Here is a 19,057-nt window from a genome sequence, read left to right on the forward strand (position 1 = left end):
AACATGGGTGCCTTTTGTTTCATTCAGCGATGTTAGATTCGGAAATATTATGGAAATGGGAAATATTGGAGCATTTTATCATATTGCCACATTTCTGCCTTAGCGCGTTTTAAATTAACATAATCAAAAGCCATGTTCAGATATGTGTTGATGATGATACTGGCCTTCATACCTTACATTGAAATTAATTTTAATGGCACAAATGTTTTTTGGGGGAAAAGAGAGTACTGGTATCGGCTAAGGTACCTGGTATTGACAGAAACCCTGAGTTGAAGTAACAGCATTGATATTGGGAGAGAAAGTTGGATTAATGTATCCTTAAAAGCTAATTAGATGCCACATGCATTGAAACAAAACTCTAGCTAAGGATGACGAACTATGCTAATAAATCCAAGATCTATGAAGACTTTGGCAAATTCAAATGATTGGAAATAGGAAACAAAAAAGCAAGGGATAAATAGAAAGTTTGATTGATTTGACTTTCACTACGTAGAATGTGTGAGACAAAAAAGGGCCTCAACACAAGTCATGGTAACAGAACAGCAAACTCTAGGCACCACTATTGAAGTATTAGACGCGTTTATTCCAACTATTAAGCAGCTATGATGAATGGCTAGATTGAACATGGTTAAAGTGAATCATGCAGGCTTCTAGAAAGTTGGTCGGTGCCGTGTGTCAGGTGTTGAGGGGCAAAAGACCAGCGCACACACAAAAAAAAAAAAAAAAAAGCTCAATCTCAACGTAAAACACTGCAGATTTCCAGGTCTGCCGAGACGTTAACACTGTCTGGCATTTCCTCTGAAAGCCACTCTGACAGGCCCTGAAGAAGACATTCCCTGCTAGCTTTGCCGTGCTGAGGCCTGCTTCCCCCCCCCCCATCCACTTCCTCCACAATGCCGTGACACAGGATTAGCTTTCATTAGAGAAGGCGCTGTAATCAGCTTTGGAGCATAGCAGAGACGGAACAATGGAGGAGGCTGAAAGGATCTGGAAGACGGGGTGCTTTGGGTCCATGCTCGGCGGTGTGCGAGCTATTCCCACAAATGAAACCTGTGGCACAGAATAGCCAGACGGTTTCACAGCCACACTTATCTGCATATTCCCCGGTGTTATGTACGACTCTTAAAACACTGCTATCATGACAAACACAGCATGAATGCAACATGCTTAATTGCGTGACTCTAGCCACACTGTATTAGCATTGTTATTATATTATGGCACACATTAGGAGCTAGCTAGGTGACTGGCTGTTTGGACCAGTACTTTCACCTATTTAGTCTGGTTTATCCTTAGCAAGACCATGAGCTAACACCAACGCAAAGCAAAGCAATGTGCAGAACTTATGCTCACAATGGCTGTCAGATTTAGTTTTTGTTCTGTTATATTGTACCAAATGAGATCAAGAATTTTCCCTGCCAATGACAAAACACACACAGAGGCATAAATCCAATAGTCTCATATCGCAAATATGACAACTGATCACAACTCTAAACTGTCACTCATAGATCAAATTAAAGTAAATCCGGCTACCCAAAAGGTCTGTGCTATCATGTGTCAGGTCTTGGTCTCAAATGATGGCAAGTTTTCTGCAGGGCTTCAAGGCTACAATTTCAAGCTTTTCTTCAGATTGCAAACAGAAAGGTCAGGCATCGCTGGGTGTGTTTGGATTGCAATCTGGACAAAAGCCTGGCCCTACACGTGCACAGAACCACCTTTGTGCGAGTCCTTCACCGCTCTCCATCACGCTGTCAACTGGCGCTTGTATTGGGAAGGACTGACACAGGTCTAGCGAGAACATGCGTCCCCACTAACCCTGGAGAGCTTCTACATAGCGCGGGCAGCAGCTTTACAAAGTGTTCTTGTTGGTTGGTGCTCTAGGAGTGTGCAGCGACATGCAGATGAGTGGCTGGACGCGATACAGATCCGCTGTGTGCAGCTCGGCTAGGGTTGTAGTGGTTGTCCCAAAACCAAAGAAATTTGACTTCAAAAGCTTCACCGCCACGTTGAACATCTGAAACTCAATACTATAACGATACCATGATAGAGAAGTAAAAAAAAAAAATATATATATATATATATTTTTTTTTTTTTTTTATAGGGATTCATTTTTTATTTTTTTTACCCTTTTCACCTCCTGCTATAGTCAACTGTCAAGAGCCATATTGTAGCTTCTTCTTTTCCAGCCCCTTTTAAATATTTCAATCCACACATGTAAACCCCTCTGGAGAGAACACGGTAAAAGGAATTTCAGCTGGTAGAAGACATTTGCTGCAAGCATCAAGACATAGCCTCTCTCATTCATGGAGTAGAAAAAAAACTCAATCTAGGGTGGCGTACACACAGGTTGCCTTGAGCATTTTGTATTTCTGGCTGGCACCTGCTGGAGGTGAAGCACTGACCCAAGTTGCATTACCAAATCCTAACTCACAAATAAGACATCTAGACTGATGACACAACATGACTCAATCCTATATTATCTAATACAACAATATGGCATGCAAATTAATAGAAAAATGTGGCTACGTTGCAGAAACTCCAACTGACTTCAGTGTTTTCTGTACTCATTCGCAGCTTGCCTCTGAGATAATATGCCTCAACAGGCGTGATCGCACCTCCCAAGGAGGGCTCGTTGGCAGCCGAGATGTTGGCATTTCTAGAATGCAATTACTAGACGCATACAGAGGGGATGAGGCCGGTCTATATTTGCACCCGCACTCGGTAAACAGCGCATAAGAGACTCGAGGCTGACCCAAATAAAAACGCGCCCTGAATATTGATAACATCCCTAATCATTAATTAACTCACCTCACGCTACTCCTCTCAGCTGGGGAGGTTACCTGCTTGACTTGAAAGTGAATACCGCCCGGCCACTATCACAGTGATCTGTGAACTGGGGCAAACCCTCCCAACCGTACGAGAATAGCCCCATCACATATGTGAAATGGCATTCCTCCATGATGTGTCAAAGGGACAAGGGAGGGTCAGAAATGGCAAGAACAAATCTAATAAAAAGACATAAATTAAGCTATAATACCGCATTAGAAACCGTACACTGGGATTGGGATTCAAGAGATCCATGGTTGAGTTTTCATTTCTGGCTGACTGACTGTGGTTTTTCTGATGAACAGGTGGTGAGGCAATGGGATGGCGCAGCCAGCCACCTCCTCCCACCTTTTGCCAAGACAACAAGGCCCCTAACAGCCCCCTTCCTTTGCAATCGCTTCCTCCCCCCCCCTTGCCCAGCCCACCTCTCAAGTCCATCTCTGAATCTAGGCCATGACTGTGCGGGTGTGGTGGGTTCTCCTGCCAGCAGGGGCACCTGACTGCCAAGAAAGAAAATCGAAAAAACGACATCGAGGGAGGGAGGGAGGGAGGGAGGGATACAAAGGGATTACTTCCCTAAAAGACCAAAAGAATTCTGAGTCAGCAAAGGATATAACTCCACACCAACCACACACACACACACTCCCTGTCTCGCCATTCCCAACCCCCCTGGAGGAGCTCCATATATCAGGAGAAGCTGTGACGGAACCCCTGAAGTAGCTGCTATTATGCAACCCCTTCTGGGCTTAAAGTGACTGTAAAGTAAATCATCCTTCTCTGCTGCCAGCCTGACCTCTATACTGCAGGGAAAGCACTTTCAAAATTCACTAGCAGAGTATTACGCTGAAGGCACCATCTGTGCAGGCTTTACTAGGAGCCGCGAGATTAAAGGCAGTTAAAGCATCACATTTGAAAGCCATCTCTGCGGTCAGCGTCCAATCAAAGACAAGAAGTGTAAGTGAGGGCCAGGGCCTCTATAAAACACTAGCTGCTGCCGGGTGGTGTGGGTCAAGCAGTAGTGGGCTGCCGGGGTCACGCCCTTGATCCATTCTGGGCAAACAGGCCCGCTGCAAGGTTCATGTGTCCTTGAGGATCTGGTCAGTGGGTATGTTCAGGACTCAGAAAGGGACACTTGACAGCTTGACTGCCTGAAGGGAGTCTCGACTCCCAGACTCTTCTGTGGCCAAAGGCCTGCTTCATTTTTACATTTACAGACCAAATACTGTAGCTGAGCTTATTTTTTTTTAAATGTCTTCACTTCTGTTAACTTTCAAAGACATTGGTATGTCCCTATGTAGAGCTACCCTTAGCTTCAGATGGTTCCTCTCATTTATTAACACTACATTAGAGTGACTATTGCACCTTCACTGCGGTTCAAAAGTTTGGGATCGGCTTCCACAAAAGCTTGACTCGTTACAATCAGACAGCTGAGAGGACTACTCTTTATTTGTGAATTGTCTTTCATGTTTTTAGGTTCAAGAGAGTCCTCTTTACAAACAGATGTTATTTTGTAAAATGCAGGATTTGCAAAAAAATATCTTGTTTTGTACATGGAAAGCAAAACGCTGTACAATGGTTCAACCAGACATCTGTAAAACATGGTGTTAGTTATACAATACACTTGAGAACATGACTGCTACATATACTACTGATAAAAAGCAAATCATTGAAATTAGGAGATAAAATAATATAAAGATTATAAAAAGGAAGGCTGTCTTTCAAGTGTCTTGTAAAAGTACGTCAGAGGATACAACTTCAAATACAACTCATTTACAAATGCTTCAAAAAAAGGAGGCAATCTAGCTTTGTGGAAATAATATTTTGCCAGAAGAATCAAAATATTTTACCATTTGTGGTATATCAGTATTTGCGGTCATATTTTCAATCTCTCAACTGTGTCATGTGATATGCTACTTCACTACACTCTAGGAGCAAATAATACTGGGACCAGAACATTGCAGATGAACCTCTTATATCGGGGGATTCACTGACTATCCCTATAACGACAACTATCCCTGACGTTTGGTGTTTATACCCATTTTCTTCACTAAATACAAACAGAGACACAAAAGCATACGCTGCCATACATCCTGGCAGTTTGCTACTTCTAAAACAGACACTATATTTACTTTTATCAAACGCAAATAGGCTTTAAAGAGATATCCCATGCAGGGCTGCAGGCTGATATTGCTCAAGTGCATGGCTCCGTACCACATACACCATCTGTTGGACTGAAAAGAAGTCTCTGCCCTCTTAACTTCTGTCTACAAAACAGACTGCACTCTACAACTGTTTAATGCAGCTTACAACTCCTGTCTGCCAATGTTACTCTGTTGAAGTGTTTGAGATGAAGAAAAAAAAAAATGAATTTGGGGCTGGTTGAGGGCGAATGCTCAACTGATTTGACTCTTGCCAATTGCTGCCGAAAGTGCTGGCTTAAAATCACTTGGAGACACACTATCTGACGGCTGACCGGCAGATTTGTACCTCGATTTGGCCGTCCCCGAGGCTTGCCACATTCCTCCAGGGGGGCTCGGATTACGTTCTATACAGGGAGACGGGCCTGAAGCATTATGGGTGTTTTGGTCTTACAACCTGGGTCTGGCACAGTTCAGAAGCGGTGTGAAAGTGTGCAAAAAAGGAACGCAAAAAGAAACGCTGAATGAATGGCAGATGGTGGCCTAGAGAGTAAGCATTGTAGTCATGGTTGAAAGCAGGGATGAGGAAAAAAAATACAATAAATACATTGTTGGAGGGGAGCGAGGATACATGACAGACAGAAAACAGTTGAGCCAGTGAGAAAAAGAAATCTTCCCCTGTACAGTATGTCTCACATTTTTAAAAGGAGAGAAAAAAAAAAGAAGGACAGTGCTGACTGTAAGTAGCTGTCAGCCCCGGTAGAAAAGCTGTCAGAGACGTTGTACTCTTTAGTATTCTTGAGGCTGTGTGTCATGGACATACCCGTACTTGTGCTCACAGCAGTAACTGTGCGCCAGAGAGCTTGTGTGTCATTCCTCAAACTCACCAGTTTCTGTGTGGGGGCTGGGCCACTATTAAAGGCTAGCATGATATAGCGAAGCAACAAACAAGCTGCCAACAAAATAAAAATAAAAAACAGCTAGCGAACGTGTGCGTGCGTGCGTGCGACTGGGATGTGACAATGGCCTTAATTACCAGCAATAGGCCCACATCTTGGGCTCAGGAGTCAAGATAAGCTGGTTGAAACAACGTCTCCAACGGTTTCATGATTCAGTTTTCATAAGCTTCACACAAACAAAAAGTAAAAACAGTTGAATGGGAGCCTCCTACTACTTCCTCGAGTTTGACATTCTTCAGAGTCTTCCCCACACGTATGAAAACACACGGCTGCGTGTACGGACATGCACAACAATGACAGCTAACTAGCGCATCGGAGTCCACGGAGGAACAGGATCTCACTGCGTGCAGTCAATAAAGCGAAATGCTGCAGCTCATAAGCGGCGGGCCCACTTGACAGCAGAAAGATACGACGAGAGCCCTCCCTCCACCCCTAATGGTCCGATGGGGAGAGGGACGCCATTAAAGCTCAAATGATTGGTCATTGTAATGCATGGCTCCCCGGCGTGGTTTGGACAGGCACAAAATCAATCGGAGCCCTGGGACACACTAACCTCTCTGCAATCTGGCTAACAGAGGCCCACTGTGAGCTCAGACTGATGAGATATCAAGTTTGCACTATCACCGCCCCCCCCCCCCGCCCCCCGGCCCGGCAACTGTGGGCGGCCAACTCCAAGTCGGCTTTACTTCCAGGGGGTGGTGACTGTCTGTGACCGGCCTTGTGTTGCTGAGATACAGTCTGTTAGGGACAAACTAATGTAAATGAAATCTAACTTTAACCAAGATGAATTTACCTTCCAATTACTAGCAGACTATTCCCAGAAGAATGGTGAATTACTGAAGGACCAACTGCCAGTAATGAAATGTCACCTGGTGGTCCTTTCTGAATTGACCCTGGGGCCTGATTCAGACCAAACAGCAAGGGCAAGGTAACAAATATAAGCCACCGCCACGGGAAGTCCACCAGTCACGACTCTGACTCGGGTCGGCCTCTGCAGAGAGTGTGTTTTGTGTGGGCCAGGCAGCAGGCCTCTTCCCTCTCCATGTCCACGTGGGCAGGAATGACTGAGTGGCCTGCCATCATCAGAACTGGGCCAAATTTAACCCCTGTTTGCCAATTTTTCCCATGTCCTATTTTTAGACATTCAGGTTTTAGGCTTGTAAACTCATGCAAAAATGTATTTAAAAAAATGTATAATAATAATTTGAAAATTTGGGGGAAAATAAATACATGAATATGTAGATGAGAAGCTTGTTAGTCAACATCAGGAAGCACAGTCTAGTTACACAAATGCCAATCTCCCAAAACAACATCCTGTCAGGTTAAATATAGAACAAGCTGACATCTAATGAAAGATTCTTTTTTTCCTATGTTAAACTCAGACAAGCAGACACCATGCAAGCTCACCAGCACACGGAATATGGGGGTTAATTTTCAGCCAGGTGGTCTATAATAAACGCGTGTGAAAGTGTGTAAATAAACCTTGGGGGCCTCGACTCACCTCCAGCTGTATTTGTATAGCTGGAGTTTCTCTCTGGTCCACACACTGGGTGCTTTGGCTAGTTAGCTTACAACACCTGAAAGAAAGGAAAAGTTACCCCCGGGGGTTGTCTTTCCACAGATCAACAGTGAATGAACAGAGGAAAAACTAAACGTGGCATATAATGGCTTATTTACCCATCTGTAATTAGGGTTTTCCTCAATTAAGCTAAATTTTGTTCATTTGCTTAATGGAGCTAAGATATATAAAAAAAAAACTTTCAGTTAAAAAGGTCCATGCGGAACCTGAAAATAGTCTTTTTAGACTAAATGTACAAGAAAACAAAAAGTCAAAGTGGTTCTATTGCTCTCAATCTTGCAACCACCATTACTCAAGGCTTCAATGAACATCCATAACACTTGATTGAAAGTATTGATTGCTCTGATAATTAAAAGGAACTGCATACACCCAACATGATCTCTCTCCTTGTCTGATAAAATCTGTCCGGCAAAGGCTTCATTTTCTCGAGCCGCAGTTGAAATGATGATGATGAAAAGTGGTTAATGAAGAGGTGAGGGAGTGAGATTAACCCTCGGCTGCATTCTTCCATAGAGCAGCAAACAGCCGGCAAACAGGTACACATGACATTCACTACAAATCCCACAGGTGCTTTACTCCAAAGGGTCTGCTGGTGTATAGTCAAAAAGCGCTAGTGCTGAAAAAGCCCTTAAAAATGTCAAAGTGCATGTGAAGCCAGAAAGCACAGGGCCAACTGTCTGAATGCACAGCTCTGATGCCATCCGCTACTATGCTTCAGCGATCAGCCAAACCAACCCCCCCCCCCACCACCGAAATAAAGCTGCAGTGGACTTCAGCACTCCAACCTGAAATGAGAATAGGCCTTACTGGTCGTCATTCCCCCAGGATGTGCTCCAACGGGTGCAATGGTTCCGAAGCAAACCGCTGTACGTGTTGTCAGGTGTGGTAAAATAAATTTTAAAAAACCACATTAAGGTCATCATAACAAACTCCCTCATAGCTAAGGTTTCACCAGTCCAGACATAATACCGGATAAAGTGTTCAGGGTGTATATTGCCTGCTTCGTTTCTTGTATGTCACCTCGCGCACATGCCCACGTACTGAAAAATGAAAGAAAATCTGCATAGGAACAGGTCGCATTTACATCAGCTTCAATTCCTGTGTGTGTGGGTGTGGGTGTCAACAAGTAGCGGTGCCTACGAGACAGCAGAGAAGAGGCAATCTCGCATCGATAGTTACCCATGAGATATTGCACACCTTTACCATGTCACCCCCCCCACCACCACCACATGCACCGAGTCGATGAGCCAACACAAGAGTTACAACACCCCTTTCCGCTGTGGTGACTTTCCTCTGCTTACTAATCTACCATTTACAAGCAGCCCGCAGACGGCTTTACTCATTTTACCCACATTTAAATACAAACCAGCTCCTGGCACAACACAGGAGTGTGTGTCTACGTTTGCATCTGTCGCACAGGAGCACGCCAGGGCCCGATCCAAGAACACAAGTCTCCCATTTAGCATACAGGTATGTTTTCACCACAAGGAACCTCCTCCCGCTAATGGAGATACAAGAACGGCAGGAGAAATGAGGCCAAAATACAGTGCGTGTTCAAACTGAAGAGGTTTGTCCTCAATAAAAATAAAGCCCATAACTGTGTTTTATTCCGAGGTACAAAATGGTTTCTCATTTAGCATGCGGTTTGAGGTGGCTGTGTGTGTGCATACCTGTGGGCTGGAATTAAATAAATATGCAGGCATTTCAAAATGTAAACAGACTGCAATTCTGTGCTAATGACACAGCTAGGGGTGTAGGGATGCATTCAATACACCGATGTAGATGTAACTGCATCGATGTGGTAACAGAAAAAATAACAAATCAGTGTGGCTTCAGCAATGATACTTTTACTGTGTCGTTGGATCAACTCCTTCCACCGCATCCCTGAGATTACTACTACTGACACTTTATTTCACTAACAAGCTCTGCAGACAAACAGGAGATCCTTAAATTTAGAGATCTCTACACTTTCCTGGTCCTGAAATGAATGAGACAGGAAAGATAAAAAAAACTGTAAGCTTTGCGAAAACAATGAAATGCTCCAAGAACACTAAAACTAATTACTAACCACTATTCAACATTTCATAAGGCATTTTCTTAGTACGGAAAATGAGTTGATTTTATTTATACAGTTAAAAAAAAAAAAAAAAGGCCTTTAGATATTAAATGTTTCAGCATGACTGAAGGGAAAAAGCCAGCTCAAATCTGTTTTGTAAACTTATTGAAATACTTTTTTTATCAGAACAGTATTTTTAAATGTAATTCTGCTGTCTTTTTTCCGATTCACCGTGGAAAACATTATTGCCAGCCTCCCTTGTTTTACTACACATTTGGTGTTGCCGATTTTAACCAACAGTTAACAAATCCAACTATAATTTACTAAATCAAATTATGCAACAACAAAAACAAAACCACACACACTCACAAAAACTCTCCTGAACCAAAATAAACATCCACTGAATTGTTAATTGAATGAATCGCTGTTCAGCTAATGAGTCACAGCCCTTGACAAAGCATTTGCTCTCAATTTTTGCTAAACAGCATTTGGCAACAGTCCCGTGACAGATGGTTTTTCTATATCTGAATCCCAAATCAACTAAAAGTGACCCATCTTGTGACTCATGTGCATGCATGAATACATGAGTGTCGTCACTCTACTCCCTTTAAAATCCAATTGCTCGGGACATGAGGTGAGGAAGCAGATTCACTAATCCACTGGCCTCTAATATTTCCCAGCAACCCAGTGGCTCCCATTTCCCTGATTGAGCCCATCCTTCCCCACACTCGCTGTACTGGGTGCCCAACATGTAGTTACATGTGTTGTAGACACTGTATTGATTGATTCGTGACTGTGCTGTGACCAGCTCCAGGGAGGGATCCAATGACACACGACTCCTGTCCCCGTTCCAAATCGCTTTTGTTTGCCGCTGTAGCTGACAAAAGGACCATGTGCTGGTGTCGGCCAGCCGTGAAATGGGAAATGCTGAGTGTTTGTTTATATGGAGGCTGATTTTCACCAAATACGATAGCGCAACATCATGATGTACGGCTCGCGGATGCCAATGTGGGTACAAGCAATCAAGAGTGGAATATTTGTTTCTTTGCTCCTCTGCGAAATGGTACTTTGGTGGTTAAAGAGGAGAATGTAGCTCATATGATGAGTGGTAATGTAAGCTATAAAAATGCTTATTATAACTGTACAGGGGGAGTTCAAAAGGCTTGCAAATCCCCGAACTGTACTCACAGGCTTAGCAACAATCTAAAAAATGCAAAGGTAGGTAAACAGTTTTTTCTTCCCCTATTGCTTTATCAAGACCCAACATCCATTTGTTCACATGAATTAGCAAGAGCAGCAGCTCTAATGCATGGAGTCAGATTACAACCTCCGAGCAGAGCCGCCTTTATCCCCCTATATGGAGCTTAATCTGCCCAAATCCGCCGCTTTGCTGTGCCCTAAATCCACAACAGAGCCTAATTCCTCTTTAATCTAATGAGCGGTAAAGGTGCACTTACTCAGGTTCAGAAAAACCACAGACTGTCTATCGGAGCATCAGTTCACATCAGAGGTAGTTCAAGTCTTCCCTACTAAAACACCATGATGCAATACACGGTTATTAAAAAGAAAAACAAAAAAAAACGGCCAAAATAATCTTTTACTTTACAGCGGCCTGGGCAAGCCGATACATGACAGGCTCTGGTCGCTTGTTTGGTTATCTTCTTGTCACACACAGTTTCTGCTGTATACGACATTTCCAGGTCGAGCTGTTTGAGTGGACTGCTGTCAAAAGATGCTGAGGAGGAGGAGGAGGAGGAGGTGCCCCCCCCCCCCCCATCCACCAGGACCCAGGCTTATTCACATGCCAAGGAGACATGACAGCAAGCACGGAGGGGGCGTCCCTAAAGACTATGATACTGACTTACTCGGACTAAACTCTTTCTTATTCAAAAGGGTTTCAAACTTCCAGAGAACAGCCTGGCATGTCCATTCTAATTTGTGCAGGGCTTTTGTTCATAACGAGGTTGAAGCCTGGAGAGAAAACACTGAAAATCTGTTGAGGCCCGCAGCTGAACGTTTGACCAATCAGCAAACTATGTTGCACAAATTATAATAATTGGGATGATGATTTTTTCCTTCCATAAATATTAAAACCATGATATTGACAGTTTTTGCTATTTACGCTCCTGCTCCAGGCAGCAGATCAAGCACTCACTGTTCATAGGTCAGCTGTCCAATCTGACCAATCACAGGCTGTAATTAACTACTCAGCTGCTTAAAACGGATGCCAGCAAGATTATTTTCACGCTTTCACCTGTATGTGCTCTGTTGAGGGCTTAATGCTTTGTATTGAGCTGCATGCTATGGTAGTATAATAATATTCATAATCAGTATTGGTACATATAAGGGCTCAAACCAATGATTATGTTTATTATCAATTAATTTGTTTGTCTATATGTCAAAAATGGCCATAACAATTTTCTAAAACCCGAAAAGACATCTTTAAAATACTACAAGAAATGCACAATTTAGAAGCTTTTGGCGTTTTTTGCTAGAAAAAAGACAGACGGTAATCACAAATAGTGTCTAAAATAATTACCCTAACTATGTTTGCCATAATCACACTCAACAAAAGAGGCTCAATCAGTGCCTCTTTTTATTTATCACAATCTTGTCGAGTCAATAAATGCTGAGCAGCTACCATGAATGAATCAAATTCTTAGGCAACTCTCACAGAGAAGATCAATTCAATCCATTAGAGGAAAAGCAGTCTAATAAAATGAATATATTGCGTTGCAGTGTCTTTGAATCCGCACAATAAATACTTACATTTTTGGGCAGCCAGTCAAATAACAGTGCAACTACTCTTGAGAAATTGGAAAGCAAAAAGGTAGAAGGCAGTTTGATGTCTCCATCCCACAGAGCAGCAAACAAACGTCTTAAATCACTCTCCATTAAAAGTGACGGTCTTGCAATAACTTATGCTACAAAAGCAAAAAAAGGGGGGTTGTTACTGACAATTTGATTCGCCCATGATTGGAAACGCCAAAGAACTTCTGACTCGACCAAAATGGCAGGCCATTTCTACTGAAATTTGAACCTTACAAATAACAGACAAAGCAGACTGGGACAGGATTAAAAATCACAAAAAGCTGCAGCAGTTATTATAAATCACTTAACTTTCAGATTGTAAACTTATTGCCATGCAAATAAAGCTAATGACGAGGTTTATGAATGCTAATGAGAAAATATTACTGAGAATGGCGACACCCAGAGGGAAAATCCTGACAAATGATAAATTAATACCTCCGTATTACACTTTGTTTGTACCTTTTGAGAAAGAAACACTGCACAATGATGGCAAGCATGCCCGATTATGAAAACGAAGCAGAATCGTATGCAGGTGTTCACATGCGAGGCAAGGATCAAGTATGTGTTATTACTTAATGTTCTGTTCTATAAATGACTCGGCTATCCAGCTGGGATCAGTGGCTGGCATTGCGCCGCTGTCACCACCACCACCGTTTCTCCAACCTACGCATGTCTGAGCATGGGGGCCTCTCCTCAAAAGTCAAATGTTAGATGTTATCCATCCCCAGTCATGGAGAAGGACCCACCATCGGGGGCTCGGAGGCCCTGCTTCTTAGCTGGTGACGGAAAAACACCATTAGTGAGCTTGTTTTGCTACAACCCATGGTGGTTGTCATGATTGCACGATGACGACCATATTACAAACAGTTTATTTATTTGATATCTAACCAAGGGTAGCTCTGGTACAAACTTTCATTCAGTACACAAATGAAGAGTACATTTTGTTTCCATATTCAAAGTTTCAATTTCAAGTTAATTGGTATAATTATACATAAAAAAAAATAAAAAAAACTGTAGTAGCTGCAAATGCTGACGTTGATTTAAAAAGTTCAATGAATGGTGCATTATAATGGTCAATTTCAGCTGGAAAAAATGTTGATTGTTTTTTTTTTTTAAAGTAAAAGTGCCAAAAGAATTACTGGAATCATGTTCTCTAATGTGAATATTTAGTTTACCTACTCCATGATAATAAACTAAACATCCTTGGGTTTTGGAATGTTGCAGGTCATACAAAACAAGCAATTTGATAGGCCTCTGCAACAAGGAGAAAATCTAATATCTTGATATTTTGGACCGTATACTTTAATAGTGATATTGCGCCCATATTGTACGGTTGACCATTGGCGCTTTCACAAAATGTTCACACAATGATATTATTGATAAATAATCATTAGGAAGGTGGATATAATGACTAAGTGGGTAAATGCAAATAATAGCAGCTAGAACAGTCGGGAAAATTATCTTTACTGTAATGCAGCCTTTAAAAACAACACTTGTCATCTAGTCTCATATCACAATATCGATATAATATTGTTATATTGCCCAGCCCTAAGATTTAAGTATGTCAACTTTGGTTTTGGAAAAGTGTAATTCTTGGAACGGTCAACCAACAAACACAAATTCTATACAACAACAATATCAAACAACTGACAAACTTAGAAGTAACGGAGCTCATTAAATGTAACGGTGGAAATTGCTCATATAATTTACTTTAATTCGGTCTGGGATGAAAACATGTTGGAAATTATGCAACTTCTCCTGCCTCAGCTGATCAAACTCTTATGAGTAATTGCCATGCATGCTGCAGTGGCTTTCAGGAGCATTATGATAATGCATTTGGAAAACAGGTGGATGCAAAGCACTTATGATAAGTTGGACTGGCACCTTTAGCTGGGCAAACTAGGCAGCTGAAAACAAATTACTTCACACCTATAGCCTGCAGTTATTTTGGAGATGTGCTTTGTACACAGCCGGCGTCGGTGTTGTCATAATACTGATGCATTACCAAAACACTGACTTCTCCAAACTTGAATGGATAATGAGTTAAATAACTTTCATCCCACTGAAGAGCGAGCCCAAGATACTGGGCTCTCTGATTCCCTGAGACGAATCAATGCATTTTAACCTGATTAAGACCAAAGCAGACCTTTGCTAAGCATAGAACCGTAAAATACAGTGTTTCGACGTGCAATACGTTGCCGTCTCCGCAGCAAAAAGTAGCTTCAGATCTGTATAACACGACTGGCGAAGTATCCCACTGATAACGTTAAATCTCTTCAAAACCCCGTACTTGTCGTATCTATTTTTCATTAGCCTTCAACTTGGTGGAGACTGTAGTGGGATGATCTCTTGAAATATTCATCACAAAAGCACCAAAGACATGCAGCGACTCTCTCTTTTAACATTGAACCCCCATTTTCTGAGCGAAATGTGTCCAAAACACAACGGGGTTAGCCCTGTACTGAAAAGACCTTGTTGCAGTTATCATTTTGTTAAACTATTTTTTTTTTTCCTGTTTCAAATGGCACAAGCTAAGCCTCAGAAAGCAATCAAGTGGGACTATATTTGCGATAGAGCTCAGCGATGCCAGAGCTCAGGCTTGTCTTTAATATAATCACTGACTCCAGTCATGGTGTTTTGAACAATATAGCATTGCATTTCTTCCTTTCTCAGCAAAAATGGTAACGTTTAATGCTCACCAATGATCCAATCATTTCAAGCGGTTGAATAAAAATGACTCAACGTGTCCCGCCTGTGCTTGTGCACACTGTGATCACTGCACATGCCTGTTTGGGATGTTCTGGAGCTGGAGAGGATAATGGTTGCAACTGGTGCTGGAGCTCAACCAGCCAGCACAAAACAAACACATTCTGCCATGTTAGTTTTGAGGGAAAGGCTTTGCATTTGTCTTCCAACAAGAGAAATTTCCCTTCAAAACAACATTAGGTGCTCATTTTTAAACAGAAATTGCCTTTTAAACTGCAACTTCGGTGGAGTGCTGCCTCTAAGTCAACATAAGATGTCAACTGACATGAAACTGGACAGGCTGCATTGCTCCTACTGTGTTTTCAAGGGTTAGGTCGACTTGATAATGATCTTTATGGCATTCTTATGGTAGACTGCAAAGGTGGAATGTCAGACCTGTAAAAATGCACAGAAGGCAGGGAAGCACCTCCCCATATGGCATGAACACCAAAGGCACACGATCATCACCCTCAGATGAGAGATTACAAAACATAGGCGACATCAAGTAGTATTATGCAATGGTGAAAAAAGAAAAAGAGAGCCTTGGTTGAAAACTATGCTTGGTGATGCATGCAAAATGAGGGGAAATCGCCCGTGGGTAGAATGCACTGGTTGTGCAATACCTGCATGCATACTGTAAAAAAAAAAAAAAAAAAAAAAAAAAAGCTGTGCACTGTGTATATGAATCAGATGGTCATGCATCTGGCACACTGCTGGCTGTAGTCGTTGCTGATGAAAACAGTGCACGTACAGACAAAAAAAACAAAACATTCATGCTCTGGTTCTACAAACTGGACTTGCCCTCACTTCCTAGTTTACTGCTGCTGTCATAGCTCGGCTAACACCCTTCTTCCTCCATAGCAGCAAACAATTTTGCTGCTGCTTGCTGCTGCGATCGTGAATTCTTCCAGTCTGCTACTGCTGATCAGAGGCAGAGCCGTGGTAGCTTCTCGTTTCAGCAAGGCATGCGAGACAAACACACTTACATTTCACCACCCTGTCCGTCGTAGATAACTTCGGTTCATCATTCGGCTTGTTTTCGGACATTTCCAGTGTGATATAATATTGAGATATAGCAGAAATGAGACTGAAAACGGTCCCTGCGTTGCTCCCCGCCGAACAACTCTGGAGTCTCTCCGAGAAAAGAGACCGCGGTGATCTCACTCGGTCCTATCAGCGGCCAAAAATACTTGCAACAGGGTTACAGTTTCACCGCTGGTGCTGTAGGAGCTGCTCCGTCTGATTTACTGTTACTCTGTATCAAGTTGTCTGACTGAGCGCAGTGCGCAGTCTAAAGTGCTAACCCGCAGGGCCCGCCCCCAACTCGCAGCGCCTCTTCCTATTGGCGGAGAGCGGCAGGCTGTCACTCTACATGTCCATTGACTTTTTATTAAAGGACTGTTTCTGTGTCAATCTGGTGTGGTATGAATAACTGGTATGAATAAGTTATGATACATTTGTGGCAGGGTGTGCACAATAAGTACTTGAATGAAGAGATATAAAAAATAAAAAAACACCATTATATTACACAATATATTAGATATTAGCACAACAACGGATTTATCTTTTGGAAAAGTAATTGGACCCTAGAAATACATTCTCAGCACATAAGCCTATTTACACCTGAAAAAGACATTTCCAAAAAATGGAAGAATTTTTAAATAAACAAATGATAAAAATGTGCCTGGTGAGTCTTTATTTAATTTCTCTATTTGTAAAGATAACATGGATTAATCAACATAAAGGTGCAGTGTTAACCCACTGGCTAATTTTCAACTGCAGTTCTTTGAAGGTTAATAGTCTTGACTGCTGAGTCAAGTTAATAAGATATACAGGAAAAAATTACGAGATAGTAAGGCTAAAATTATGAGACATAGGTCAATGTATCAAGATAGAGAGAAAGATATTATAAATCCAAATTTTGAGATAGTAAGTCAAAATGATTATATTATAAGTCAAAATGATTAGATACTAAATGGAAATTATGAGAAGGTAAGTCAAACATTATGAGTTGGTAAGTAAAGGTTTTGAAATAAACTGTCAAAACGATGAGATAGTAATTAAAGTTGTCTATATTTTTTATTTCGTCACAACTAACATTTTTTTTATTTCGTCACAACTAACATTTCATCTTTTTTCTTTTACTGGGCGAAATGGGCTTCCGTAGATCAGGGCCTTCTTATCTGCATAATTTTAATATTTACTCAACGACAATAGGATAAAAAAGATATCTGGAACATTAAATAAGGTTATAAATAAATACATTTTGATTAAATTTGCACTGGATGCATAGTTCCCTGATGATGAACCCCTCATAGTTTTAGTGAAATGCTGATCTTTCTATTTTGGATGCTTGAATACTTTTCCTCCAGTGCCACCCTCAGGACAAGAGTTGCAGCTCCAGTCTTGTTTGTTTACAGTGATAATAACATAGCTCTCCGAGGTCACGGTTAACCTGACATTTTATTTGCCTACATGTTACTATAGAAAAGTAGCTGGCTTTATAGTCTGCTAGTGGACATCTTCTGCTCAGTTAAACTCACTTCAGATCTTGTTTTTGTGGTTAGTAGGCATACAGAACATGTGAGTGAGTTGAAGTGTGTGGATCTGCATGGAACAGAACGATCTTTCATTGGTGAGTCATCAGCTACACGGCACCTGAAGGAGACCCTCAGCACTCACCTGCTCATTTTCTCAGCACCACTTTTCTTCTACACCACTGCTGCCCAAAGGGAATAAATGGTGGCAAACTGCTATTAGTGAGACACTGGTGTGGTATGAGTCAGTTGTTTGGCAGGTGGAGGCAGTTAATGAAGCCCTGGGTTTAACATTTCTCTCAATGATGGACTCTGTGTGTGTGTGTGTGTGTGTGTGTGTGTGTGTGTGTGTGTGTGTGTGTGTGTGTGTGTGTGTGTGTGTGTGTGTGTGTGTGTGTGTGTGTGTGTGTGTGTGTGTGTGTGTGTGTATAGCAGGTCAGAACATCCCACTGCCTTTTTATTTCTGCCTGTAGTGGAGACATTCACACCAGATCATTAGTTTTAACACGCCTCGTGGCTCTATTGCTCTGCTTTGCACCCGTGGCTCTGTAGACTTAATTAAACGCTGGTCAGGTCGGAGACTCAGGTTTTTCTCTTTCTGATTCCCTGTTATCTCCTTGACAGCAACCTTTGGGCTTATTATTTGCTGTTTTCTGCTAATAGTCGTGCTTTGTCCTTTTAGTGGCATTTCATAGAATAGAAAGTTCTGGTTTTCTTTATTTTGTGTTTTGTTTTTTTTGTATTTCAGTTTCAATTTAGACTTCTTCCACTGTTGGTTTGTGTGGTTTTTATTCCATGACGATATATAAAATTATATAATGAGACAAAAAAAATCCAATTTCAAACTGAAAAACATATAATTGTACAGTAAACTTCTTAATTTCACTTCAGCCAATAAAACATTATCTAAACTTTAACTTTTCATGACAACACATTCCTTTTTGTGTTTCGGTTTTGGTAGTGTCAGTACCAGTTACATGTTGACAGCAAAAACATACTTGGATGACAAGACCTTTGATGTCCAAACCACATAATCAGTTTTGGGATTTTTTTCCATCACATGGATGACGTACATTTAATTCCACTGATTAAATTACGTAATTACTTAGAATTTCTGCCATGGAGCTAGTGCTGTAGTAAATCACATGGAGCAAACCCCTTGTCACCAGACCAGAGAACAGGCTATATGTTCATTTAAAAAAAATCTCTTCTCTTTGTCAATGTTAATTTAGGAGGAAATTCGCTCTTATCTAAGCTCCTCCTGACAATAGCAGTGCTGTTTTCCATGTCACTGGGAAGTAAGACCTGCAGACAGACAGACCTGTAGCCATGAGCCAGACAGGTAAGCTGCCGTTTGTGTTGATTATTTATTCATTCATTGCATTTTTACTGGGGTAACGAAAATGATC

At 41.7% G+C, this 19,057-nt stretch overlaps 2 protein-coding genes across 2 annotated transcripts in view; one reads left to right on the plus strand and one right to left on the minus strand.

Annotated features, from left to right (window-relative positions):
* The window catches only part of LOC129093100 (protein phosphatase 3 catalytic subunit alpha), a 61,970-nt gene extending 45,579 nt beyond the window's left edge, over positions 1-16,391 (minus strand). Inside the window, exon 1 of the mRNA XM_054601011.1 lies at positions 16,098-16,391. Coding sequence (XP_054456986.1) covers positions 16,098-16,158 — 61 coding nt within the window. The 5' untranslated portion in view covers positions 16,159-16,391. The remainder of the gene's footprint in view (positions 1-16,097) is intronic.
* Positions 16,392-18,977: 2,586 nt separating this feature from the next.
* The window catches only part of LOC129093171 (B-cell scaffold protein with ankyrin repeats-like), a 31,259-nt gene continuing 31,179 nt past the window's right edge, over positions 18,978-19,057 (plus strand). The window contains exon 1 of the mRNA XM_054601090.1: positions 18,978-18,990. Coding sequence (XP_054457065.1) covers positions 18,978-18,990 — 13 coding nt within the window. The remainder of the gene's footprint in view (positions 18,991-19,057) is intronic.

The sequence above is a fragment of the Anoplopoma fimbria genome, chromosome 7 (genome assembly GCF_027596085.1).
Source record: "Anoplopoma fimbria isolate UVic2021 breed Golden Eagle Sablefish chromosome 7, Afim_UVic_2022, whole genome shotgun sequence".
Classification (NCBI taxonomy): Eukaryota; Metazoa; Chordata; class Actinopteri; order Perciformes; family Anoplopomatidae; genus Anoplopoma; species Anoplopoma fimbria.